Below are 23539 nucleotides of genomic sequence, written 5' to 3'. Positions count from 1 at the left end.
CCTACTCATCGTTATAAATACGAACGCTGACTGAAATAACGGGTCTTTCGCTTCCGGTCTTGAGTGCGTCTTCGTTTTTGCGGCTTCGTCAGCGACTTCGGTAGAGGCTAGGCCTAGCGGCCAGCCTGGAACTCTAGCACGGTCATCTCTACATAACCATGAAGAACACGACGGAGAAGGCAAAGAAGACTGGCTCGTGATTTTCGTTCCATGTAGGACGTCATCATCATCATCGTTCAATTGGCGCTTCAATCTCGAGCCATTGGCAGCCTCGCACAGGCACCATGATGAAGCACTCTTTCTGCAAGGGATCTGGGCGGCTGTTCTTTCATTCCCCAGGTCGTGCCGATTGGTTCTCGACTCATCATCTTCGCGCCACGGAAGCAGCAATACTCACCTGCGTCGGTGTGAGCTTCCCGCTTTCGGACCACGAGTGGCCGCCTACGAAGAGAGGAATGGGCACACGGCGACCCATGCGACGCTTACACTTGTGCTGTTGCGGATCGTCTAGTTGCCCTAACATCTCATCATCTAGGTCTGGCATGGCGGCAGTGTCTCCCAACAACTCGGCGCTTCCTACGGCCATCGCGGCAGCGCTCCAGGCCGAGGCTTTCCAATGGCTGGGCGAGTTCCTAACCGGAAGAGCACCCGTGCTGTTCGCCGTGTTCAGCAACCACTATGGTAATTTATTCTGTTACCCTTTCCTGCTTATGTTCGTAGAAAACATTTCGCTATCGAGAAACATAGTTGTTCGTCTATCGTACGGGTCCGTAATTCACATTGCAGCTACTTTTTTGGAATGTGGTCCTAAAGCCGTCTGCCGTACGCCGGTGGTTACCTAAGGAAAAGTCTTGTAGAGGGCGATTAAGGGTAAGAAAATCGTACTGCAGCTCAAAATGTTTGTCCCTCAAAAATAAAGAGTTTAGCATGATTTTCGCATGAAATATTTCACGCTGTACATAGAATGAGGCACTATTTTTAGCGCGTGAGCAAACTCTTCTTATTTCAACAGCCGCAAACTTGCCATCCTTCCGGATCATGTCCAAATAGTCATGAGAGACTACGCTCTTGTTCAATGTAGATTTTTTTCTTCGCTCTTCACCGTCAGCCAGTTCAAACCTGGGTGCAGGCTGTTGCATACTGGAATTTAACCAACTTAAGTCTCAGCTAATTTTGTCGGGTGCAAATGGTGCAGCTGCGCCAGTTCGTGTACTTTGGTGACAACTGATGTTTTGCAAAGGTTTGAGTCTGTGAGGCAGCTCGCACTTACTTACGCGATTTGTGATATACAGAAAGAAGAAATTGGCCACAGTGGACGTATATGAGCTAAGAAAACTGCGGTAGGCGATTGTACATGTATGGTATACATTCTTGATGGGTGACTATAATTTAGAGGATCGAAGCGTGGAAATATGCATTACCATTTTACCATAGGCAAGTTAGACGTTGTTTGGAAAGCGGTAGTAGAAAATCAGTTTAACAGCACATAACCTTTGGGCGACAAAAGCGGGTTGACGCAGTTTGTTACTGCAGACCATTTTTTTTTCATTCCATTAAAATTACAATAATAATCGCTATCAGTTGGAGGGCTTCCCGACCTTTCAATGCACTAGGCATACATTTCTTTTAGAGGGGAGCCATGATTAAAGGCGAAAAGACGTTACTTAAAATTGAAGAGCATCGAAAAGAAAGAGAAATGTTTTACTGTAGTCGGATACAACTTAAGTCTGCAGTAAAGCTCCGCCCACATTGACCATCCGTACACAGAATTCCTCCACGGCAAAAAAAAGTCGTCCGCTCCTTAACCATTTCTTGTCACTTAAACAAACAGCTTGTAACAAAAAAAATTATGAGCTCTAGGATTTTAATACACGGATTGTTTGATACACTCAAATATTAAAAACCTTATTTCGTTTACTGTTGCGATTGGCCAGCGGAGTAATACAGGATGACACGAACCGCGGTCCAGGGTTAGCAACCGCTGTTTTTTTTTTAATGTTGTATCCTACTATAGATACGGTCCTTTCTTGGCTTGTGTATGCTCACTTACTCATCAATAGAGCTGTTGGAGGCTTTCCAAAGGGAAGGAGCTTTCGGTGCTATAGCTTCGATTGCAGTGGTCGTAGCTTATAGGTAAACGTGTATGCATTTTCGACACAGTAGCAAAACGGAATGGCAAAAAAGTAAAACACGCAACGGAGACATAGCTGTGTGTTTGGCTTTCTTCGTCCTTCTGTCCTCATTATTTATTTTATTTTTTTGGGCGGGAGGGAGTTTGGAACAGAACGGTTTGCACCAACTAGCCCGCAAGAAAATAACACTCAAAGTTTGTGCCAAGCCAATCCCACGTTTATACGCGAAATTCCTTTTCGGCCGATGGCCGGGCCTCACACCCATCCCCTTGGATTTCGCTGGCATTCAGAAGCTAAAAAATGGGCAGTGCCTGTGTTGTATAAAACAATGTGAATTGTTCACTTCCCGTTCACTTTTTAGTATTCATAGCTCAGTGTACCTATATTATCTCCAAGGCCATGCTTATGCGCGCATTGTTTGTCTTTAGTGCTGGCGGTGGCTATAGTCTGACATTAAGGGGTGTACAGCGCAGGACAGTTTAATATCGGCTTGCTGACGTTTGGTGTCTGCGCCTAAATCCAATCAGAGATCTATAGCCGGCCGTTAGTAATAACCGCATCAGTTTTTTTTTTTATAATTTCAAAAACGCGGTTACCTTCGCAGCTGTGGCGTAGGCTCGCCCCTACGGCTCAACTAATTGGAGCCGCCGCGCTGGCTCGAAAAACGCTGGTTCGATTCCAGCCGCGGCGGTCGAATTTCGATGGGGGAGAAATTCTAGAGGCCCGTATACTGTGCGATATCAGTGCACGTTGAAGAACACCCGGTGGTCGAAATTTACAGAGCCCTTCATTGCGGCGTTCCTCATGGCCTGAGTCCCATTGGCACGTTAATTCCCCATAAACCATGAATCATCAACTAATTTCAGCCATTTCTCGCCGCATTTGAAAACCGCGCGCTTGCGGGAGGGCGCAAAGATATGTCAGTCAGGTCGCGACTTGAAAATTCTTGAAAGTAGTATGACAATTACTAACGGCCTGATAATTCTAATCATGTGCCAATGGGTAATATTGAAAAAGTTGACTATTTGAATATCGTTAATCGCTTTTGGAGCCATCACTTTTTTAGTCTTTTTTTTTACTTCCGCCAACACTGATATTTGTATGCGTGAAAAAGCTTCTTTACCTCACAAACCCTTTTTTTTTTATTAGTGGCCGGCTTCAATAAAATAAGCAGACACCTTCGCAGGGGCGCACGGGGAGGTGTGTCAGCCTGCCAGAAAGCAGGCTTAAACGCAGCAGCAAACAAAAAGCAACTGCTAAATGCGGCGAATGACCACTCCAAGTGCTAGCACAGTGAAATGGCTTTTTCTAGGAAAAAAAAAACACGGTGCATTTCATCTCGTCCGCAAATATTTGGTTGTTAACTGATAATGGCATTATCCAGGAAGCGACTGCCTTGCCGCATTACTCTGACGGTTCTAAGTTGTGGTCAAAGACATTTAAGGTAGCGGGAAGTGAAAGGCTCAAATGGTAGAAGTGTATTCAACCATGAACTGCATTTTAACTCCTACTCAACCGAACTATACTAAGATGCGGGGAGGCACGACCACCAGTGCAGGCGTTCCGCTCAATTAATCAAAAGCCTTGGTTTCAAGCTTAAAACTTAGAAGAGGCAATTTCGCACTGGGCTCTGTCAGTCGAATGCGTCCACGTGCGTCAAAGTGCATATCATTATTTATTGGGGTACCTATGCTCAACTATGTAAGATCAGTTTAAACAGATTTAGGGCTACAAATTGGATCGATTTGGATGAAATGCTTTAGAATGCTTTATTTATAGCATTTCATAGCACAGAATTCACTCACCACTCTTTTCCAGTTATGATCAATTCTAATTCCAAATACGCCATTACGAAAAAGGTGTCAGTTTCTTAGACCGCGGCGAGTATTAAACGAAGAACAGACAACGAAGAATGAAAGTGGCTCAAATGTTAAGAGATAGGCCACTGCACTGGTAGGGCGCTGTTTCAAACATTGAAACTGCTGGGGTTTCAAACATAGAAACTGGTGCTGGAGATCAAGGTTGCTTTGCCGAGCAGTGCTTCATTTTCGACACAGATAGTTCATTTCTTCATTTCTACACAGATAGTTCATTTCTACACAAGCTCTATTTCTACACAAATAGTTCTTCAGGAGGCTGGACATTTTGCATGTAATGCTTCACTTGTCTGAGCCATTTTCTATTCAGTTATTTTCGATTCTGCTGAGCATTCCTTCGTCTGGCCTCTCACTCCCCCTCCCCCCCCCCCCTCGTGCATGTGGTGAGGGGCCGACTGACAGGTGGCAGGTGAAGAGGAGCAGATCCCCATGAACACCACCTAGCCGGTGGAAGCTTCACAAACTTTCCAACGCCGCCAATGGCTCCTCACAGTTTCGCCTTCATGGCCTTTCTAGTGTTATTGCATAAAACGACCCGTGCGGTCTGCGCAGATAATAGGGTAAAGTCGAGAACAGACAACACCGTAAAGCTTTGCCGATCGTTTCAATGTCAAGTATGCTTTTGTGAAATACCTTGTAAACCGCTACTGTGGCCCCCACAGTGTTACGCAATCTATTGATGTTCAGACCATCGGCTTTCCGTGCTATTTCATTGTTTGAGCAAGTAAGTAATAATACGGTTTCCAGGGGTAGCAAACCTAAGTGACAGCGGAAGGGTCTAGAACGAAACCATGCGAGAAACCAAAGATTGCGCTATCCGTATCGTCCAGCACACTGGGGGTATGGCCCATCGGCCTGTTCACCATTGGATCAGGCCGATGGCTTTCGCTTTAAATTCTGTACAAGTTTAAGAAGTCTCTAAAGCGCAGTTTACAACCGAAGAAACATACTACTGTGCGGCAAGAAACCAATCGCAGAGGTCGACTAAGCCGCAAACACTTTTCGTTCTACGCTGGGCGTTGCATCCAATACACCTGGCCGCCATGGGCACTTATGATGGTCCCTGAACTGGTGGAGTGGGTGCCAGGAGGCGATTTTTTCCATTTCCTTTGAGAAATTTTCAGTTACCAGCTCTACTCAAATATACCAATAAAGAGAACCCCCATTGTCTTTTATTATTGTATCATTATATTAACAAGTGCCACCAAGGTGGAGTCTTCATGCAAGGTAATTCTTCCTTTCATATCATCGCCTATCGCCTCATCGGTATCCATCGAAAAATTTTCGAAATGATTGAAAGTTGTTTGTGAAACTGTCAGCTGAATATGTCTACGAGTTTTCATTGCAATCAAATATGCATTTCTACCTGTCCTCTGGCTGCATTTTGACATCAATAACGTTCATAAATCACAATTATCAACTTTAGGATAAAAAACAACCAAGAGAAAAATATCGGCTCAACAAAAAATGATGTTGCCGGGAAATGCAATTACTGAAAGTGCATGGATATTTACAGCTGTAGTAATGGGATCTAGAGCATTAGAAATGGCGGAGTCAAATGGTGATGACCCCAAGATGGCTTCCTCATTGTGGTTTTTGCCCCACATAATCCTTTCATAATACAATTTTCAAAAATTGATTTGTACAGTGAAATTAAATTCCAGGATTTTCAAATAAATTTGTCCCAGCAAACGTTCTACGAATGGCACAAGCCAAGGAAGACCATGAGCGTGCACTTATAACTATTTAGTTGTATATTTCACTCGATAATCGACCTTTTATGCTAGACCTCATGCGTACTACTCAAGCTTCCTGTTAGATATTGGCAGAAGTAAAAGTTGAGTATGGTAGTGTGAGAAAGGTGACTGCATAGTAAGGGCGCCTATGAAACGAATGTCTAACGCTTAGGGCAGCTGAGAGTCTGTAGAAGGTGTCACGAGTATTCATATGTTGCACATCATTGGGCGGGGGCCAAGAGGCGTGAGCTTCTCTCCTCTAGTGTTGTCGCTTCTAAAACGACATCAACCTTGGAAAACAAATCTGAGTGCTTTTTAGCGGCTTCAACCACAAACTAAGTGCAGTTTGTTCCTTTGAAGAGGGGGAAATCGCGAAATATATTCTGGTATTTTGGTGGGATGTTTTGCTCAGTAATGCACATTATTCTTACTTGCAAGCATAGTCACATTTGTGGACGGGGCTTTGAAACAAAGCGTTATGTCAGTTTTACTAAATTATGAAAATCTATCCCTGGTCAGACAGAGAAAAAGAATGCAAACCTTTTAATGGTTATTGCTTGCCACACATAAATACCGACTGAAGCCGTCACAAATGCTCTGCCCTAAAACTTTGAGTTAACAATGATTTCTTTTGTCGTGACGCATGGATTACTTTTTACATTGCTGAGTTGTAGTTGGTTTGTGAACGTTAACCATGATTTGATTTTTTATACGTATGCATTGTCACTTATATTGCTGTAAGGGTTCGCTTTATACGCATGCCAGACGAAATCCGTCCCTAGCTCTGAATGATTCTTAACGGCTTTTGCGCACACTCCACGCCATATTAGGAACCTAAGCGCTCTCTTTAGGAGAGCTGACGTGTGTGGGCCTATACGCATGAATATACAACTGTGCTGTTCCTCACAATGAGTTATAAATAATGACACCTACCCTGCCCGTCATGTACTTTGCCAGCTCACGTCCGGATGTCAGCAGGGCACATTTTGATACGATGAATGATGCACGCTGGATCAAACAGCACCACTAATGCAGCCGATTCACTGCCATTCAGGTTTAAATTTTAGAATATTGGGCCAAGGACGCAAGTAAACGAACTCGAGCTTGCGCAGCACTCCTCAGGCAAGATTGTTTCCAATAGGGCAGTTTCACAGGAGTGTGCGTCATAGAATTTGCTCTACCCTTCGACACATGACGGGCTTCTCTCGTAGTGCAGTGAATGAAATGCGGGCGCCTAATTCGGCAATAGGTGCCGTCGACTTGCATCTCGATGAGTTATCAAGAAAGCCGGCATGCATCATTGTGATGGAGTAGTGCCATGGGTGCAGCATGTCACGTAAGGTTTCGAAACGGGAGAAATATATTTATCGTGTTAAGAAATGTGAATCATTGGCACAGCATTTGCATGTCATCGATCAAGCGGACATAGAAGTGTACTGGACGGCCCTAAGCAGTACAAGTTAAAGAAGAACGAATTCGAGTTGTCGTGCGCACATTCCAGATTGAGTGAACGGAAGGGTTGGCATGCCCCAGGAGTAATGTTTACTTGTTTTTGGTTAATAGAGTCATCATAACAGAGTATCAATAGTGGTTTCAGAAAGGAAAGTGAGATGAGTGTGCCTGACTAAGTGTGGAGGAAAAAATAACAGCATAAATAGAAAAAAACTTTACACGCTTGGAATATTCTTGGATTTCAAGAAGGCGTTTTATTGTGTAAAACTTATTCTTTTCACAAAGCTTGATCGATATGACATTCGGGGTAATGCACTTGAGTTGATTAAAAGTTACCTCCAGAATCAATTCAGTTTGTAAGCCTCCTGACAATAAATCTAGCCCCAAAGGGCTCGATTCATAGTGAATATGAATGATATTTTAAAGATAGTGGGAACAGTGGATCTTGCATCCAGACGATACGAATATCTTATTTAAAGGGAACAGCATAACCAGCTTAACAACCGAAGCAAATACAAGGCTTCGAGGTCTATTTTCATGGCCGTGCTGCAACCAGCTGACCTCGAATACTGAGACCTTGCTGATATCTCTGTCAATCATGTTTTTCAAGGAAAACCGCTTTAACAAGTGAGTTCGCAAAATCTCCTGGGAGTTTATTTTGAAGAATATTTTCACTGGACTGAACACGTCTCGCAGTTACGTATTGAGATTAGTAAATACACTTGCATATTAAATCAACTGAGTTTTATGATACCTACCTGGTTTAGACGTAGACTGTACTACGCGTTAATTTACTCCCGTCTATATTACTGCATTTTAGTATGGAGCACTACAACGAGAACCAGTCTTGAAAGACTACACGTGGTACAAAAGAAGGTCATGAGAAAGTTGTAAATAAATCACGAAGTGAATACGCCCCGCAAATTTTTTAGAAATATAAGATATTATCGATTTTCAATTTGATTCAATTGAACCTCGCTAAGAAAGTGTGCCACGGAGTCAGATATGTTGCTTCTACATTTCTTGCATCCTATAGACGTCAGAATTATAATTTGCGCGAAGCCATTAATGCTAAAAACAGCTCGAACATCGCACGCAACACAACTAGTTCACCAACAAATTCCCGAATTGCTGAATTCCCCCAGTTGTTCGACGCCCTATCAGAGTCGAATTCACCGTCTGCGTTCAAGAAACGAATGAAACATGTTCTTCTTAGTGAAGAGTGTAATAGGAAGTTCCTCCGGCTCGCAGTGCTCAGCTCGTTCCTACGCCATGTATTCATGTTGAAAATCATGTCACCCACAGTTCCTAAAAGAAATTTTGATCTCCACAGTATTATTGTAATTCAGAGGTCATTGCATTGTCTGTGTGCAGATAACTTGAGTGTATCCGATCCGTATATTGGGGTCATTTTGTTCTCATTAGTGTGTGTACGATATGACCTACTACTGTACCTAACCAATGTAATTCAACTTTTTTGCTTCTTTATTTAGCCTCATCAGTGTTGTTTCCGATCATGGCACCGCTGTCTGAAGCTTTCTGTGCAAGCTTTATGTTTGTCAGGCGTTTCAAATACGCCTTGACAGGATGGAAACATCGAATATACATGTGTGTGTGTGTGTGTGTGTGTGTGTGTGTGTGTGTGTGTGTTTGTGTGTGTGTGTGCGTGTGCGTGTGCGTGTGCGTGTGCGTGTGCGTGCGTGCGTGCGTGTGTGCGTGCGTGCGTGCGCGCGCCTGCACATCTTACCTGATTCTGTCCAAAGAGAATGAATGAATGAACGTGCGAGAAGGCAACTGACATGAAATTTCGGCAGCAATGACATCATCACGACTTTCCTCGCACTTCTTCAACGCAGTGAGCAGAAGCTTGAACAAAATATTTAAGCCTGAAGATCATTTTAAAGCTTGAATACCATTTTAAATGCCAGCAAAAAATTACTTCCCATACTTTACGTACAAGCTTCCTATATTCGAATTCTTAAATCGCCTCAAAATCCAAGCAAAACCCCATTTCAGCTTCATTTTAAGTCGCCTAAAGAGCGAAATGTGAGAGCATTAGAACGCTGCTGCCACCCGTTTCGGTGTCTGTGTCGGTTCTTTTCCCACATACACAATGTCTTCTCTGTTATCGTACCATTACTGGAATACACATAATCATGCACTGAGTGTATCCTCATCGAGTTGTCTCCATACGTCTCTGCTGCGGCTCTGTCCATTCGATAGCCCAGATGCCTTCGAAACTCCCATCCCACACCTTCCCTGTTGTAGGCTCTTTGCGGTCAGCTCAGCTGCCCAGCAGAAATAGCTAGTGGACCGGGCCTTACATCAATCTCACGCCGGTGGACTCCTGGACTCAAGTACTTTTTCATCGGACTAACAAAGTTGTTTCCACATATCTAGATTCCACCCAGCAAGTCGGGAGTGAGCGTAGTCACGTGACCTTGTGGCGTCATCGTCCTCTGAACCAATCAGCGAATTTCTTTTAACGCACGCGAAAACACGTGATGTGAAGTGTAATGCGATCGCATTAAAAAACCGGCTTGTAGCCAAATAATTTCAACGCACAATGGTGATTTTCATTTGCACGAGTTCACAAAACGGCTGTGGTTGCAAAAATGTTCATTCAACGTGGGAACCTCCAGTTAAGAGTGCCAGTGTGTGTGTGTGTGCGTGCGTGCGTGCGCGCGTGTGTGTGTGTGTGTGTGTGTGTGTGTGTGTGTGTGTGTGTGTGTGTGTGTGTGTGTGTGTGTGTGTGTGTGTGTGTGTGTGTGTGTGTGTGTGTGTGTGTGTGTGTGTGTGTGTGTGTGTGTGTGTGTGTGTGTGTGTGTGTGTGTGTGTGTGTGTGTGTGTGTGTGTGTGTGTGTGTGTGTGTGTTCAAAGCACTCGAGGGAGCTTTCGCGCGACTGAGGCCACGCTTATATTGCACTTCTGAACATACTCCGACACAAGTTAACAATTGGGCATGCTGGCCTTTATGGGCAACATTGACAGATTGACCTGGTAGCTAATCACTGATGTTTGAGATTAAAAAGAAAGCAAACTTACAAAACGGCGCATACTTCCCACCAGGAGAAGTCTAGATGGAAGAGCTACTATTAAGGCTAGTTGGTATTTCATCATAAGGATTTTTGAAAGCGCTAACTAGCACAAGACACACAATCACAGACTCGCTCTTTAGCAAAACATCCCTTGTCGCCAAAATACGTGACTTACGGCGGCCGTACCACTTGCGCCTCAGGAACTTAGCTGAGGCTTGAGTTAGTTAAACCTCAGAACAGTAAGGTACAGCGGGAAATTTTTCTTGCGAAAATCGTGGAAAAGCGATACCGGCACGATAGAGCATACAAAATGAAAGAGGCAATGACGATGAGGACGCCATACTTGAAAGTTGGAGGTTTGGCCGGAATAAATTCTTGAAATACGAATGCTTGGCTTCCAGTATTGGATAATGACGAGGAAATTCATATAATTATAGCTATGAACAATTTGACTGAACAGATTGAAGCAGAATTTAGGTGCCACAGATTTGATGCCAGTGAGAATTGAGGTAGAGAAACTAATCATAGTATGAGAAGCTTTGGTGTAAAAAAAAGCTTCCGCACATGGAGGTCTTCTCTGCAACCTTGCAATGCGACGCGAACAAAGCACCGCTGCCCCCGCGTGCATTGAAATTAATGTATTATTTTATGGCTACCCCAAATTTTGTAAATGTGTAGAATTCTTTGTAGGCCAGGCGTCTCCACAACTGAACTCTGTAATTGACGGCAGGGCTTCACCTTTTTTAAATCTTTTTTCTCCCCATCACCGTTTTCTACGTGCGCTTAGTATAGCGCGTGTAACCGTAAGTGACAGCTAACTTATTATTGCACTTTTTTATTCTCAGATGTTAGTCCTACATTCGCAAGTGCCCGCATAGATCGTGTCCCCTTTCATTGAGCCAAAAAGCAAAATTCCTGTGCTGAAAGAATACATAACACTCATATCCAGGTAGATGCGCGTGCCCCCCCCCCCCCACACACACACACACGCACGCACGCACACGCACACACACACACACACACACACACACACACACACACACACACACACACACACACACACACACACACACACACACACACACACACACACACACACACACACACACTTCGCATCCCCTTAACTTTTGTACAAGACAGCATCGTTAGTAACGGAGAGCGCAGTAGAACCGTCACTAAACCGTTTGTTCTGCCCGTCCACTTTTGCTTAGATCTATGCAATGCTTACCTCACCGTAGCGCACTGCAGTGGGAGACAACAGGTGCATAAGCGTTCCCGTTTGCGTCGGCGTTTGCAAGAGTTTGCGTTATCCGGCCCATGAAACGACTTTGTGGGTGGTTAAAACATGCGTAGAGTGAACTCTACTGAGCGTTCATATTGTTTAGGAGTGCTCCAGAGAGAGCTGGTAATTCATAAATAACGTCTGAAAATTTCCGTTCCCACCGCTCACCGCGATGTCTAAAGCCGATACCTCGTGCGACTTCTGCCAACAATGATATGCTCCGCGTGCCTTCAGATATAACAGGCATTCATTGGCTTGCAGATTGCTGCACATTGCGGGCACCCTCCTGGCCGGGAAAATGCCTCGTAGCGAGCACCATCCGGTAGGCGCACATCCGGCCACACAGTGATAAAACTTGCTGCACATTGCGGGCACCCTCCTGGCCGGGAAAATGCCTCCTAGCGAGCACCATCCGGTAGGCGCACATCCGGGCACACAGTGATAAAAACGCGTCTCTCACCGACGTCCCTCCGCTCGCCATACGCCCACATGTAGCAGAATGAAAACCGACATCGAATTCGAATTCAGAGACTGAACGGGAAGGCGCTCAATGTAAAACCTAAATGTACGACAAATAGTATCGTCACAGAATTACTTTATTGCATCGTATGATCACTTGGCGTTTGTTCCTTTGAGGGACACGCACACAAACAAACAATTAGTGACAAATGGATTTGTGTTCTGAGCAAATGTACGGTGTAATTGGGCCCGTGAAATAAACATAAACAGCCTACGTAGGCGTTAGTAGCAATTCTTAGAAAGTGACGGCCTTCTATGGCATACAAATAATTCACACCCAAAAGAGGCCAATAGTTGGCATCGACGAGATTATCTTGCGTGATCCAGGAAACAACGAAAAAGAGAAGCACACATCGATGTTCACTCGCAAAAATTTTTAACGTGCATATAGGCGGAACCAAAAAAATGAAGTTTATCGCAATGGTTTTAACAAAGAGAAAGCAAATATATGCATAATTTATCGCAAGTTAATGCTTCGGACAATTCATCCTTAAGAACAGAATTTCAGCGAAAGTGAAGTAGAGTTTTGTCAAATTAAAACCGGTACGTTTAAGGCAGGTCAGAGTGAAAACAAGAATGTTAGCTTAGCCTGCAAGCTTAGCTCTGTAATTCTTTTTTTTTTGGGGGGGGGGGGGATAAAGGTGCATGCAGTGTCATAAGCACAGAGAAGAACTTGTCATTAGAAATAAAGTTGCTGCCTAAGAAAGGGTTGCACAATGACTACATATGTGAAAAAACATGACATAAGGTGAAAATGATTTTACTTCAGATGAATAGAAAATTTTCCTGTCATTCCACGTACATGTAATGGCTTTGTATGATGCTGATAGATAGGTGAGTGTACGAACTGCAGCTAAAATGATGTTTCAGCACGGCTGATTCTACAATAGATAATACTGCCCAAACATTTGAAACTTTTAAGAATTTTTTTTTTATTTTATGTGTTATGCACACATTATTCAGTGTGCAAACGGTGAGTTTTGTTTCGTGGAAATGCCATTATTTCTGGAGAAAAAAATTACAAACGATGTCATAGCAGCGGCTGTTTTTTCACGCACAGCCCTACTGTGCAACTTTTCAATGACGTAAAAATTAAGATATGAAATCCCTGCTGAATATATATTGCTTCCTGAAAGTACGGGTGAAAAATAATATCTCACGATTACTTCCCCCGTTGTGCAGAAGTTGTAGCTTGCCAGAAAAATTTTGAAAACGACACAAGTCTCAAATGAGGCTGTTTTCAGCAATTTTTTCCCCGCAAATATAAAGCACATCAATTTTGCGCAATATATAAGCATGTAGGTGCTAAAAGATTTTAGTGAGTTTAATTGTTATATAAATGGGAAACCACAAGAAGTATTGCCTTAAATCTTGCGTTTGCATGTATTGTTGCGTTTTTCGAAAAATAAAGGAATAGAAAACCCACCCCGAGTTTTTGTTAAATCTCCAGAAACATGTCTTTAGAAGGAGATGAATAGGAATACGAAAGAACATGTTGCACTATTTTGTTTATTTATATTCTCTGATAATTATATTCTCTGATATTTATAACGAGCCCCTCATTCCCCTTCCCTTGTTTGCTTAATTGCTTAGCGAGGACCTTGGTTCTGGCAGCCTTGACGCCTTAGGAAGCATAAGAGGGTTCTCACACAGCTTCCACCCTCGCCGTTCGATGGCGTTCTACGTTACACCAGCGGTAACTCAGGACGTTCCACATCCGCCGCTTACGAACATGGGTGGCGCTGATGAACACTCTCAAGGTTAGGTGCTTTGTAAACATAAATACCCCCGAAAGCAGAAGGTTTGACAGCCGTCGCCGTAGCTCAGAGGTAGAACACCGGACGCGTAATTCGGAGGTCGTGGGTTCGGATCCCACCGGCGGCATGTGGTTGTTTTTTCTTCTGCTTTTCTAATCAATTAGCTTTAAGCGACAACATATTCACTAATATTCTTACTTGATCAACACCACAAAAAAAATTAAGAAATCCCCTGTGCTCCTTGGTTTCTGTGGCTGTTGGCTTCTCTCATATTTATAACGAGCCCCTCATCCCCTTCCCTTGTTTGCTTAATTGCTTAGCGAGGGCCTCGGTTCTGGCAGCCTTGACGCCTTAGGAAGCATAAGAGGGTTCTCACACAGCTTGCACCCTCGCCGTTCGATGGCGTTCTACGTCACACCAGCGGTAACTCAGGACGTTCCACGTCCGCCGCTTACGAACATGGGTGGCGCTGATGAACACTCTCAAGGTTAGGTGATTTGTAAACATAAATACCCCCGAAAGCAGAAGGTTTGACAGCCGTCGCCGTAGCTCAGAGGTAGAACACCGGACGCGTAATTCGGAGGTCGTGGGTTCGGATCCCACCGGCGGCATGTGGTTGTTTTTTCTTCTGCTTTTTTTAATCAATTAGCTTTAAGCGACAACATATTCGCTAATATTCTTACTTGATTAACACCACAAAAAAAAATTAAAAAATCCCCTGTGCTCCTTGGTTTCTGTGGCTGTTGGCTTCTCTCATATTTATAACGAGCCCCTCATTCCCATTCCCTTGTTTGCCTACATAAAAGTGATTTAGGAAAGTGGGAGTATGCAGCGTCATTTAAAACCCAATGTGTTTTTTTAAACATCAGAATATGGGCTCGGTAGAGATGTTTTACAAGTCCACATTGTATAGTATACGCTCTTATCGTCATTTATCAATAAAGGAAGACCTCATTCACTCAGTTTGGAGTGTCTGTGTTATGCAAAAGCTTGAAGAAAATTCTACATAAGTTGAGGGAATGCCGACTTCAGCACAGCTATAACCCATCCAGCATATAACCAGCATAGCCAATCGAAATAAAGAACAGCGGCTAAGAAACGAAAAGCATATTTATATCAATCAAACGCGAAATAGACAAAAGCTTTAGCCACTACGTGCCTTTATTGGAACTACAAAGCAAGGGCCTGGGGACACGCACGGCTTCGTCAAACATTGTGCAATAAGAAAATTACATTCAAAAGTTTTTTTGTTTGTTTTGTTCATGTATTCCAGATGGCCGCCCTCCCAGCTGTTACCCGCTCGGCGGTAGCAGCACCACGGAATCCTGCTTACATCACAGATCGGCGTTTATTCACAAAAAATAATTTGGCATGTTGGCTCTTGATAAAAAAGGCCTGAATCTTGGCATTCGGGGAAAATATAGAGGAGCTAAGGGCGTGTTTGCTCTTTCTGCTCAATATTTTTGCTCAACTTTCTGCTCAACATTGTTCTATTTTATAAAATTTTTCTAGCAAGCTACAACTTCTTCGGAATGTCGAAAGTATGCCTAAGATATTCTTTTTCTAATGTACTTTTAGCACCCAAAATCTATCCAATAAGGCGGTGATAAGACGATTCTTACACCATTGCAAATTTGCGAAATATAGCTATGCGTGAAAACGCAGCCTCTGCCATGACATCGTTTATAATTTTTTTCTCCAGAAATATAAGCATTTAAAACAAAACAAAACTCACTATTGCCATAGTGAATAATGTGCGCACAATATGTAAAATAATCAGGAACACTGGTTTAGGTTTACGGTTTCAGCGGGTTTAACGTCCCAAAGCGACTCAACCTGTGAGAGACGCCGTAGTGAAGGACAACGGATATTTTGACCACCTGGGGTTCCTTAACGTCCTCTGACTTCGCACAGTACACGGGCCTCTCGAATTTCACCTCCATCGAAATTCACCCGCCGCGGTCGATGTAGAAACCGCGTCTTTCGTGTCAGCAGCCGGGCGCCATAACCGCTCTGCCACCGCGGCGGCCCTAATGAAGAATATCAAACGTTTGAAATATTTGGGCAGTTTGATCCCTCGTTGAACCGCCCACATATGATTAAAAGTATGTTCAAGAATATGTTGAAAGATCGCTAGCATCCAGCCCTTACTACCGCGGATCCCACATTATAAAGAATTCTAGTAATGCTTTAATTATCCTTCAAAAAGTGTATTAACCTTGGCACAGTCTAAATACAATTGAAATGCACGTGAAGTAAGCTCCCGGTTTTTCACATGAACAGGCAAGGACGAGCAAAAAATAGTAAAGAGGGTAATCGCGGCCTATGCACGTATTATGACTCTTCGAACCAGAGCGATGGAATTAAGAGATGAATGCATAGTATCCTGTGGTCGTGGTGGTTTTCTAAAGATGTTAGTGGGAGTTTGTGAAGCGAAACTATATAGAAATTCCTACATCCTGGTGTTGAGTGGTCCATTTTCCACGTTATAAATGCAAATGCTTGGCATGAATGCAAAGTATATAAATGTAGCCGTTGCTGATAAGCAACCTAATTCGACTCTAACTTTTACTAATACAATAGAAGCTGTGACGTGCAGCGCAGAAGGAGACAACGTTTCGACGTTCCAGCGGTGCCGCTACAGACGCTTCCTCACCGTTCTTGGCACATGACTGCGCAAAAATAATCAGCAGAACCGCCGTCCCTTGCAAATCAAGCAAGCCCCCTACCAGACCATGTGTCAAGAGGAAGCTAAACGTCCATAAAATTTACGCGGAAGACAATCACCCTCCCCGCTGTCCACTTCTAAGGAAGCTCTGTTTTCAGCATGAACGGCGAAAATACAGAGGCGCGTGCTGCTTTCTGCTATTCACTTCATGCGGGTTCCTGCTGCAGGTATGGGGTGGCTTCACCGCGTGGGCGACGCGTCGGGAGGTAATGGCCCAGTAATAAAGCTGAAGTGGCGCATTGTGTAGTCCCAGGACGATGACACAAAGATTTTGAGGCGAAAAAAAAGTTTTTGCGGTGCTACTAAAACTCCGCAAACCGAAAGAAACTGTATGCCGTTGTATAAAAAAGCACACACTTTGAATTTGGCGCCGCACTAACTCCACCACGTTCACGTCACCACGGGACGTTGTATTCCTACTGCGCGCCTCACGCGCTGTTCCTATTATGTACAGTCATGGACAAAAGATTGCCGGATACAGATTCACAGAGAAAAATTTATTCGTGAGTTGCTTCGACACGCACTCAGATGGTATTCCTCTAGCAGATGGAGACCGCTGGAGACCGCGGAGAATTCTGTGTATTTAGTTCACTTGCTGTGCCTAACCACGCCGCACTAAATTTTTTCCCGCGTATCTGCATCCCGCAAACTGTCGTTCATGTCTGTACGGAAAAAATTATTGCATTTCTTTGCGCTGTAGAGATTTAGACCAAGGCTTTTTCTTCGTTTCAAAACTCCGACAGCATCGTCTTTTTCTAGGCTACGAACTATCCTTTGCCTTCTAACCACCAGGCTATATTAAGAAAAATGTTAATTAGTTAACTTTAGTTATTTCTTTAAGTAATTTGCATGATTTCAAACAACTGGCGTTTGCCTCCGCTCAGCGCGTACAAAATGATTGCTTTCTGTTAAAAACAACGTATGTTCTGGCATTTTTCAAAGCGCTCCCAGAAACACACATTATAGTAGAATACCTGGAATAATTGCGACACAACACTGCTCTGTCGGTGGTAGGTTTATCGCTGTTTATAATAGAACAACAAAAGACTTCAGGGACAACGGCTCTTTAAAAAGAACAGCTCTTTTAAATGTGATTGAACAAGACAGTAGTTCCATGTTGCATCCATACAACTGTAAGAAAAATTTTTATTTTGTGGTCGGTCTCTGCGATGAACATAGTAATCCATTAAGTAGATTGCCAGGTTTCGCTTCTTGCTAAACACACAAAATTTTTCTAGCGTATGCCGTCGTTGAATGCAGATGCATAAAAATGAAATGCATTGCAGGAAAGCCATAACATATATGACTGTTCATACACATTGCATGCCGCATTGGAAGACATTTGTCACTACTGATGGCTGCGCTCTCTGATCACCTGCGAATATCGCTCCTCCAGCTCGAGCCACGAGGAGTACGAGGCAGAGGGCAAAAAAGACGGATTCGAGATTTCCGTTCCATTGGCGCTTCAACCTGCAGCCACAGAAAGCTTCGCACAGATATTATGACGAGACATTATGACTCTCTGCAAGAACTTTGGGCGTCTCTTCTCTGATCCCCCGAGACGCGTCGGCCGGTTCCCTAGTCACCATCTTCGCAGCACGAAAGAGGCATTACTCTTCTGCCTCCGTGTGAACTTGCCGCCTTCGGACCACCAGTGGCCGTCTGAGATGAAAGGAAAGGGCACACTGCGACCCATGCGTCGTTTGCACTCGGGCCGCTGTGGATCGTCTAGCTCCCCAAACAACTCGTCGTCTCAGTCTGACACGGCGCCAGCGCCCACCGACAACTCCGTTCTTGGGACGGCCATCGCCGCCGCTCTCCTTTCCGAGGCTTTCGGATGGCTAGGCGAGTTCCATTCCGGGAGAGCATCCAGCCTCGAACGTCTGTTCACCGAGTTCCCAGCGACCACTGTGGTAAATTATTCGCTTACCCTCTCTGGCTAAGGTTCGTCGAAAACAAGTCGCTACCGGGAACCATGATTGCTCCTTTCGTGTACGCTATGGACTTGCGATTAACATGCAGCTACTCCTTGAGCAAAAGAGTTTTAAGGGAAGCCGTACGCCAGGAATTGATTAAGGTTGATTAAGGAAAGGATGATTGAGTAGATGGAAATGCTGTCTAATTTGAAGAGTGCAGGCGATTCAATTTTCTCCTAGATAAATATGCGGTTGTCAAAGATTCTCACATGAAAAATTTTCCGCCGCAGATAAAATTCAGTATGTTTTTTAGCGCGTAGGGAAGCTAGGAATTTTCAGCAGCCTAAAACTCATCCTCTTTTCTGAATGCAGGTAAACTTATCGTCTTAGGTGGATAAACTTTTCCGTCTTAGGGATGAGACTTACGATCTACTTATTCCATTTCGGGTCTCAATATTATGCGTTATAACATCAATCGTAACCCAGTGGTTGCCATGGTAATTGAGGTGCTTACTCAATGGATAGAAACAATCGGCGGCAACGTGATGCCCGAGCCCCGCAAATCGAAACAAAGATATCGATCCGGTGTATATATCTCTCGTTGGCATGCCTCAAAGTCGGGTCAATTTATCCCGACATTCATGTAAAATATTTGGGTCAACCGTTTGCGGCACAATGCTTCGAATGAAGGCGTACGATTCAGCGTTTCGAGCAGCATAAAGGTAAAATTAAATTAGAGTCTAGCTCACAGCATGGACTCCAACCGTCGACCTCTGTTAGAAGTCTTACCGCTCTATATACGATTCCTGCGGCAGCATGGGATCAGTTTTCTTGGCTCATTGCCCTCACTAGTCCAAACCTAAGGGCAGTCGGCCTGTATCTGGGGTTTAGCTAACTGAAGCCTCAGCTAAGTTTTTCAGCCGCAAGTGGTGCTGACGCCGTACGTCAGTTAGTTTGTTGACAAGGGATGTTTTGCTAAGGTGCGAGCCTGAGGAAGCTCGGACCTACCTCCGCGATTCTAAACCCCAAAAAGGACAAGGTGGCCGGGGTGTAACTTTAATGAGACAATTCAATGCGGTAAGCGAATCATCCATCTACGGTATGCTGTGTCGATGGTGATCGCATAAGTTAAAGGATGAAAATAAGGAAATGTTCGTGACCGCTTTACCATAGACAATGGAGACGATGTTCCGAAAGCGAGAAAATCAATTTAGTACAAAAAGTTTGGGCGGTAAAAACGGTTGTCCAATCGACGCAGTTCATGTCATTGCAAACTACTATTTTTTTCGTCGATTAAACCGCAAATAACCTTCGCTACCCACCCATACGTCTTCCCAACATTCAATACGCATTGAACAGGAGAATATATGAGAGGGTTCTGTTTTAAAGAGTTAAAGAGGGTTTTGTTTTAAAGAGTTAAAGGGTTGTGTTTTAAAATGAGTGCTATTTCGCGCTGGATGACTACTGATGTTTGTATGGAGGAACTGGCGACGGCGAGAGCATGCACAGACTATTTTTTGTTTCTGCAGGGACGCGTTTGATGCCTAAAATCACCAAAGGGTACCAATTAACACTAATTTTAGTTTACATTCAATACCTTTTCACAAAATTTATTCCTTGTGCTTATGAATATATTATTTTATGCTGAGTTCTTAAGCACACAAAAATGTTCTGGTCATGAATTAAACACGAAGCTCTGCTTGTTATAGACATGACAGCAAAATACCAATTTCGATTCATTTGCAACGTCTATAACATATCATGTTGAGGTGAGTTCCTAGCAACAATGAGGCTGTGCGAAACACCGTACTGTGTACAGAAAAAACACGTCCATTAAACACTCTAGCGTGCACAACACCTAACTGCTCTCATTCACTTTTTGGCCTGGACTTTTTTTGCTTCTTTTTTAACTGCAAACTATCAGGGGCTACTTTTGTTTAGGACTTGAATACGTTGCCTGGTTTCATCTGCGATGCAGACATCGACCAAGGCAGGCCGCATTGCGCTCCATGCATCTCCACTGTATGGAGCGCCGGCGACCCTCTTGGCATCTTCGCCAGTGGCGACTCCTGTGACCATGACGGCGCTGGAACAGGTGCAGCTTGGCGGGTACCCGACCTCAGCGCCCTGAGCGTCGGCAGAGGATGACCTACAATGGAGCTGCTGCGACGTCTGGCTCGTGGAGGCGTGAGTGATGGCTTAAATTCACCTGTACACTATATTCTGTTACGAAAGCGCAGTTGAGAGAAGGTATGAGAGAGGACATGGTACGGCGTGCAGCGCTCTTCCGCCTACGCAGCCTGGAGAAGCCGTTGCTTGGCACGGTGAAGGCAAAGAGGCTAAATATATTCCCATAGTAGAGCTCAAGGCTGGCTTCCCATTCTGCATCCATGACAAGGAGCAGTTTGCTGTATACGGGTTATGTTGTAAATATGCGCAGGCAAAAAATACAGATGCAATGAGACTGAGTGAATTTTTCCAAAATTCCACCAGTCGAGTACCGCCTGAGTCGGCACGTACTTTCTTATTTAGCGGGGCCGCAGTTAGGACGAAAGTGTCGTTTCCTGAATTTGACGGCAACTTAAAGAGAAAGAACTTTGCTTTACTAACACGGCCTTTTCTTGGCGGTCGTATATTTACTTCCCTGTCAACATAGCGGTTCGAGGCTTTCTAATGGCGAAGAGCTATCGGAGCTCTAGCTTTGATCGCAGTGCTCGATGCCTATAGGTAATTGCTCATTGAGTGCTCACTGAATACCTGCAACGCGCTCCAATTCTTAGAAACTTTCCCTGGGCTTGTGATTTTTTTTTAACTGTATATATGCGCCGTATGGCTTGTTTTATTTTCCTGGTAAATTTAAGTTTTTTTTTGTTCAATGTCGAATGCGAAACTCAAATTTCTACCCCAAATGCACCTTTTTCTTTACGCTGTACGAACAAAACGGTGCAGAGGCCTCGTCAGGCTTTATTAGCCTTGAGTCTCTGCCTCCGCAGCAAATGCCTTGAAATAATAAGTTCTTATTTTATTTACAGACTTCGCCCCAGTACTCACGGCGCAGAACAAGAAAAGTGAAACGCGCAAAGGAGACATGGCTGTGGCTTTATCTTATGTCTTCCTTCCATTTTCATTTTTCCGCAGAGAGATGGGAAATGAACGATTTGCACTAACTAGCCCACCAGAAAGTAACACTGCTGAATGTCTGTGTCGAGGTCATCGAACGTTTCTTCACGCAGCTTTTAGCACCTATGTGTCCAGTGTTCCACCCAATGCCTTAGTTTCGTGGGGCGCTTCTTTGTCTCGTGGGTATCGTGAAGCTGAGAAATGTGTACGGCCTGGGCTTTAGAAACAGTATGAAGTGCTTTATTCCTATTCCCACAGCACTCTGCGTCTATATTATCCCCATAGTAATGCGTCGCAGTGTTTGGCTTTATTTTTGGCGGTGGCCTCAGCATGACATAAAAAAAACACCCCGCAGGTCATTTAACCCCCATCTGCTGGCATTAGGCCTCCAGTGAACATTTTAAAAGATGGACGTTTGTCGCAGTCAGAACAGCTGCGGCTGAATGTTTAACGGAAGAACATGTGCTCGATGTGTGCCGTGCCCATTCGGGGAACCAGCGAACGCAGTTCCACGCTTCCATGTAGGAGGCTTGGCTGTTTAGCGCGCTCGGCATCGCCCTCTTGGTGCGCAGCGCACACTTCAGAATAATCACCGCCGGGAGTCGAGAGTCTTGAAAAATGATGCTTTTAATGCCTTCAGGCGTCAGGGCAATCATTTGTTAATGAGCTTAGCGTGGTAGGTGGTTGCATGTAAACAGCCACGTTTGCAGCGAGGGTGCACACCGTTCCTTAAAAACGTGTTTTTCTAGGTAATCACAGCCTGTTGTTATGCTTGCTGCGCAGGTTCCATGCGTGCATCTGCGCCCAGACATCGCGTGCGCAGATGTTTGGTGGTTGCAGGAAGCAGCAGCCTACCCCATTGTTCAGAGTGTCCTGTATTGTGGTGAAAAAAAGTAGCGGAGAGTTCAGAGCCTGAGATGGCAGAAGTCTCTTCGACCATGAGCTGCTTTATAATTCCGCTCGGCCTAGTAGACCTATGGTCCGGGAGACATGACCACCGGTGCAAGTATTTCACTTAAAGGATCAGCAGCCATCGTTCCAAGCATAAAACATAGATCAGGTAGTTTCGCCGTTAGTCGACTAGGTTCACGTGCGCCAAACTGCCTGGCATGAGCCAATGAGGTACCTGTGCACAGCCTTATCAGATTAAGTTCATCGAGCAGACGTTGTGCCGAACGGTAAACGGCCCATGCGGAAGGCGCAGAGAACAGTTCACAGCCGAGAACACACAGTGCCCTAAAGCTGTAATGATCGTTCCCGTGCGACGTACGTTTCTGTGAAATGCGCAGAAAAGTTCAGTTGTCACCCTCCATAGTGTTACGGAAATTATGTTCTTTCAGTGGTTTAGCAAAGTGAGTATTGAAATGAATTGCTGGCGCTCCAATTGCAAGTGAAAAGGAAAGGGCCTAAAACTAAAGCGTAGCAATGAGACAAAGGCTTTAAAGTTCATATCGCCCAACACACTGGGTTTAAGGCGCACCCGCCTGTTCGCCATTGAATCGGATGGTGGCTTTTGCTTTAAACGCTGAGCAAGTCTATGAAGTCTCTAAAGCGCAGTTTACAAACGCAGAAACACACTACTGAGTGGCAAGAAGCCAAGTACAGAGGTCGACTAACCCTCAAACACTTCTTTCTGCGCAGGGTATTGGAAGGAGTACGCCTGGCCTCCATGGGCACTTGACATATTCCTTGGGTTGACGGAGATGGCATTGGCGGTTATTTTTTTTTCGTTTCCTTTGATAAATATTTAGTTACCAGCTATACTAAAATATACCACTAAAGACAACCTCATTGTCTTTGGATTTACTGTCAATACTTTGCCATTCTAATAATAAGTGCCACCCTGTTGGAGTTTTCATTAAAGGTAATTCTTCCCTTCATATCATCCCCTCATCGATATCAATCGACATCTCGTGGACGTAACTGAAAATCGTTTGTCTATCTGTCAGCTAAATATGTCAAAGAGTTTTCATTAGAACCAA

At 44.3% G+C, this 23539-nt stretch overlaps 2 protein-coding genes across 3 annotated transcripts in view; one reads left to right on the top strand and one right to left on the bottom strand.

The window, feature by feature from the left end:
• The window catches only part of LOC149353988 (uncharacterized), a 55976-nt gene extending 44269 nt beyond the window's left edge, over positions 1-11707 (bottom strand). For both annotated transcript variants that reach the window (XR_016289623.1, XM_089577439.1), the window contains exon 1: positions 11464-11707. Coding sequence is in view for 1 of the 2 variants with exons in the window: in XM_089577439.1 (XP_089433565.1) it covers positions 11464-11502 (39 nt within the window). In the remaining variant the exon portion in view is untranslated. The remainder of the gene's footprint in view (positions 1-11463) is intronic.
• On the top strand, positions 393-23539 carry LOC149353987 (uncharacterized). The gene is made up of 3 exons (XM_089577440.1): positions 393-681; positions 20416-20624; positions 23199-23539. The coding sequence occupies exons 1-2, from the start codon at positions 456-458 to the stop codon at positions 20583-20585; spliced, it is 396 nt and encodes a 131-aa protein (XP_089433566.1). The 5' UTR covers positions 393-455; the 3' UTR covers positions 20586-20624; positions 23199-23539.

The sequence above is a fragment of the Amblyomma mixtum genome, chromosome 3 (genome assembly GCF_055824585.1).
Source record: "Amblyomma mixtum isolate Tamu chromosome 3, ASM5582458v1, whole genome shotgun sequence".
In the NCBI taxonomy this organism is placed as follows: Eukaryota; Metazoa; Arthropoda; class Arachnida; order Ixodida; family Ixodidae; genus Amblyomma; species Amblyomma mixtum.
This window is presented reverse-complemented; position numbering and strand designations above follow the sequence as displayed.

What these genes read in the sequence shown, in the direction of transcription:
- LOC149353987 (XM_089577440.1), top strand. Translation starts at nt 456, where the DNA reads ATGGGCACACGGCGACCCATGCGACGCTTACACTTGTGCTGTTGCGGA. An exon ending in CGTGTTCAGCAACCACTATG is followed by an intron (nt 682 to 20,415) that starts GTAATTTATTCT and finishes TCTGCGATGCAG; the next exon opens with ACATCGACCAAGGCAGGCCG.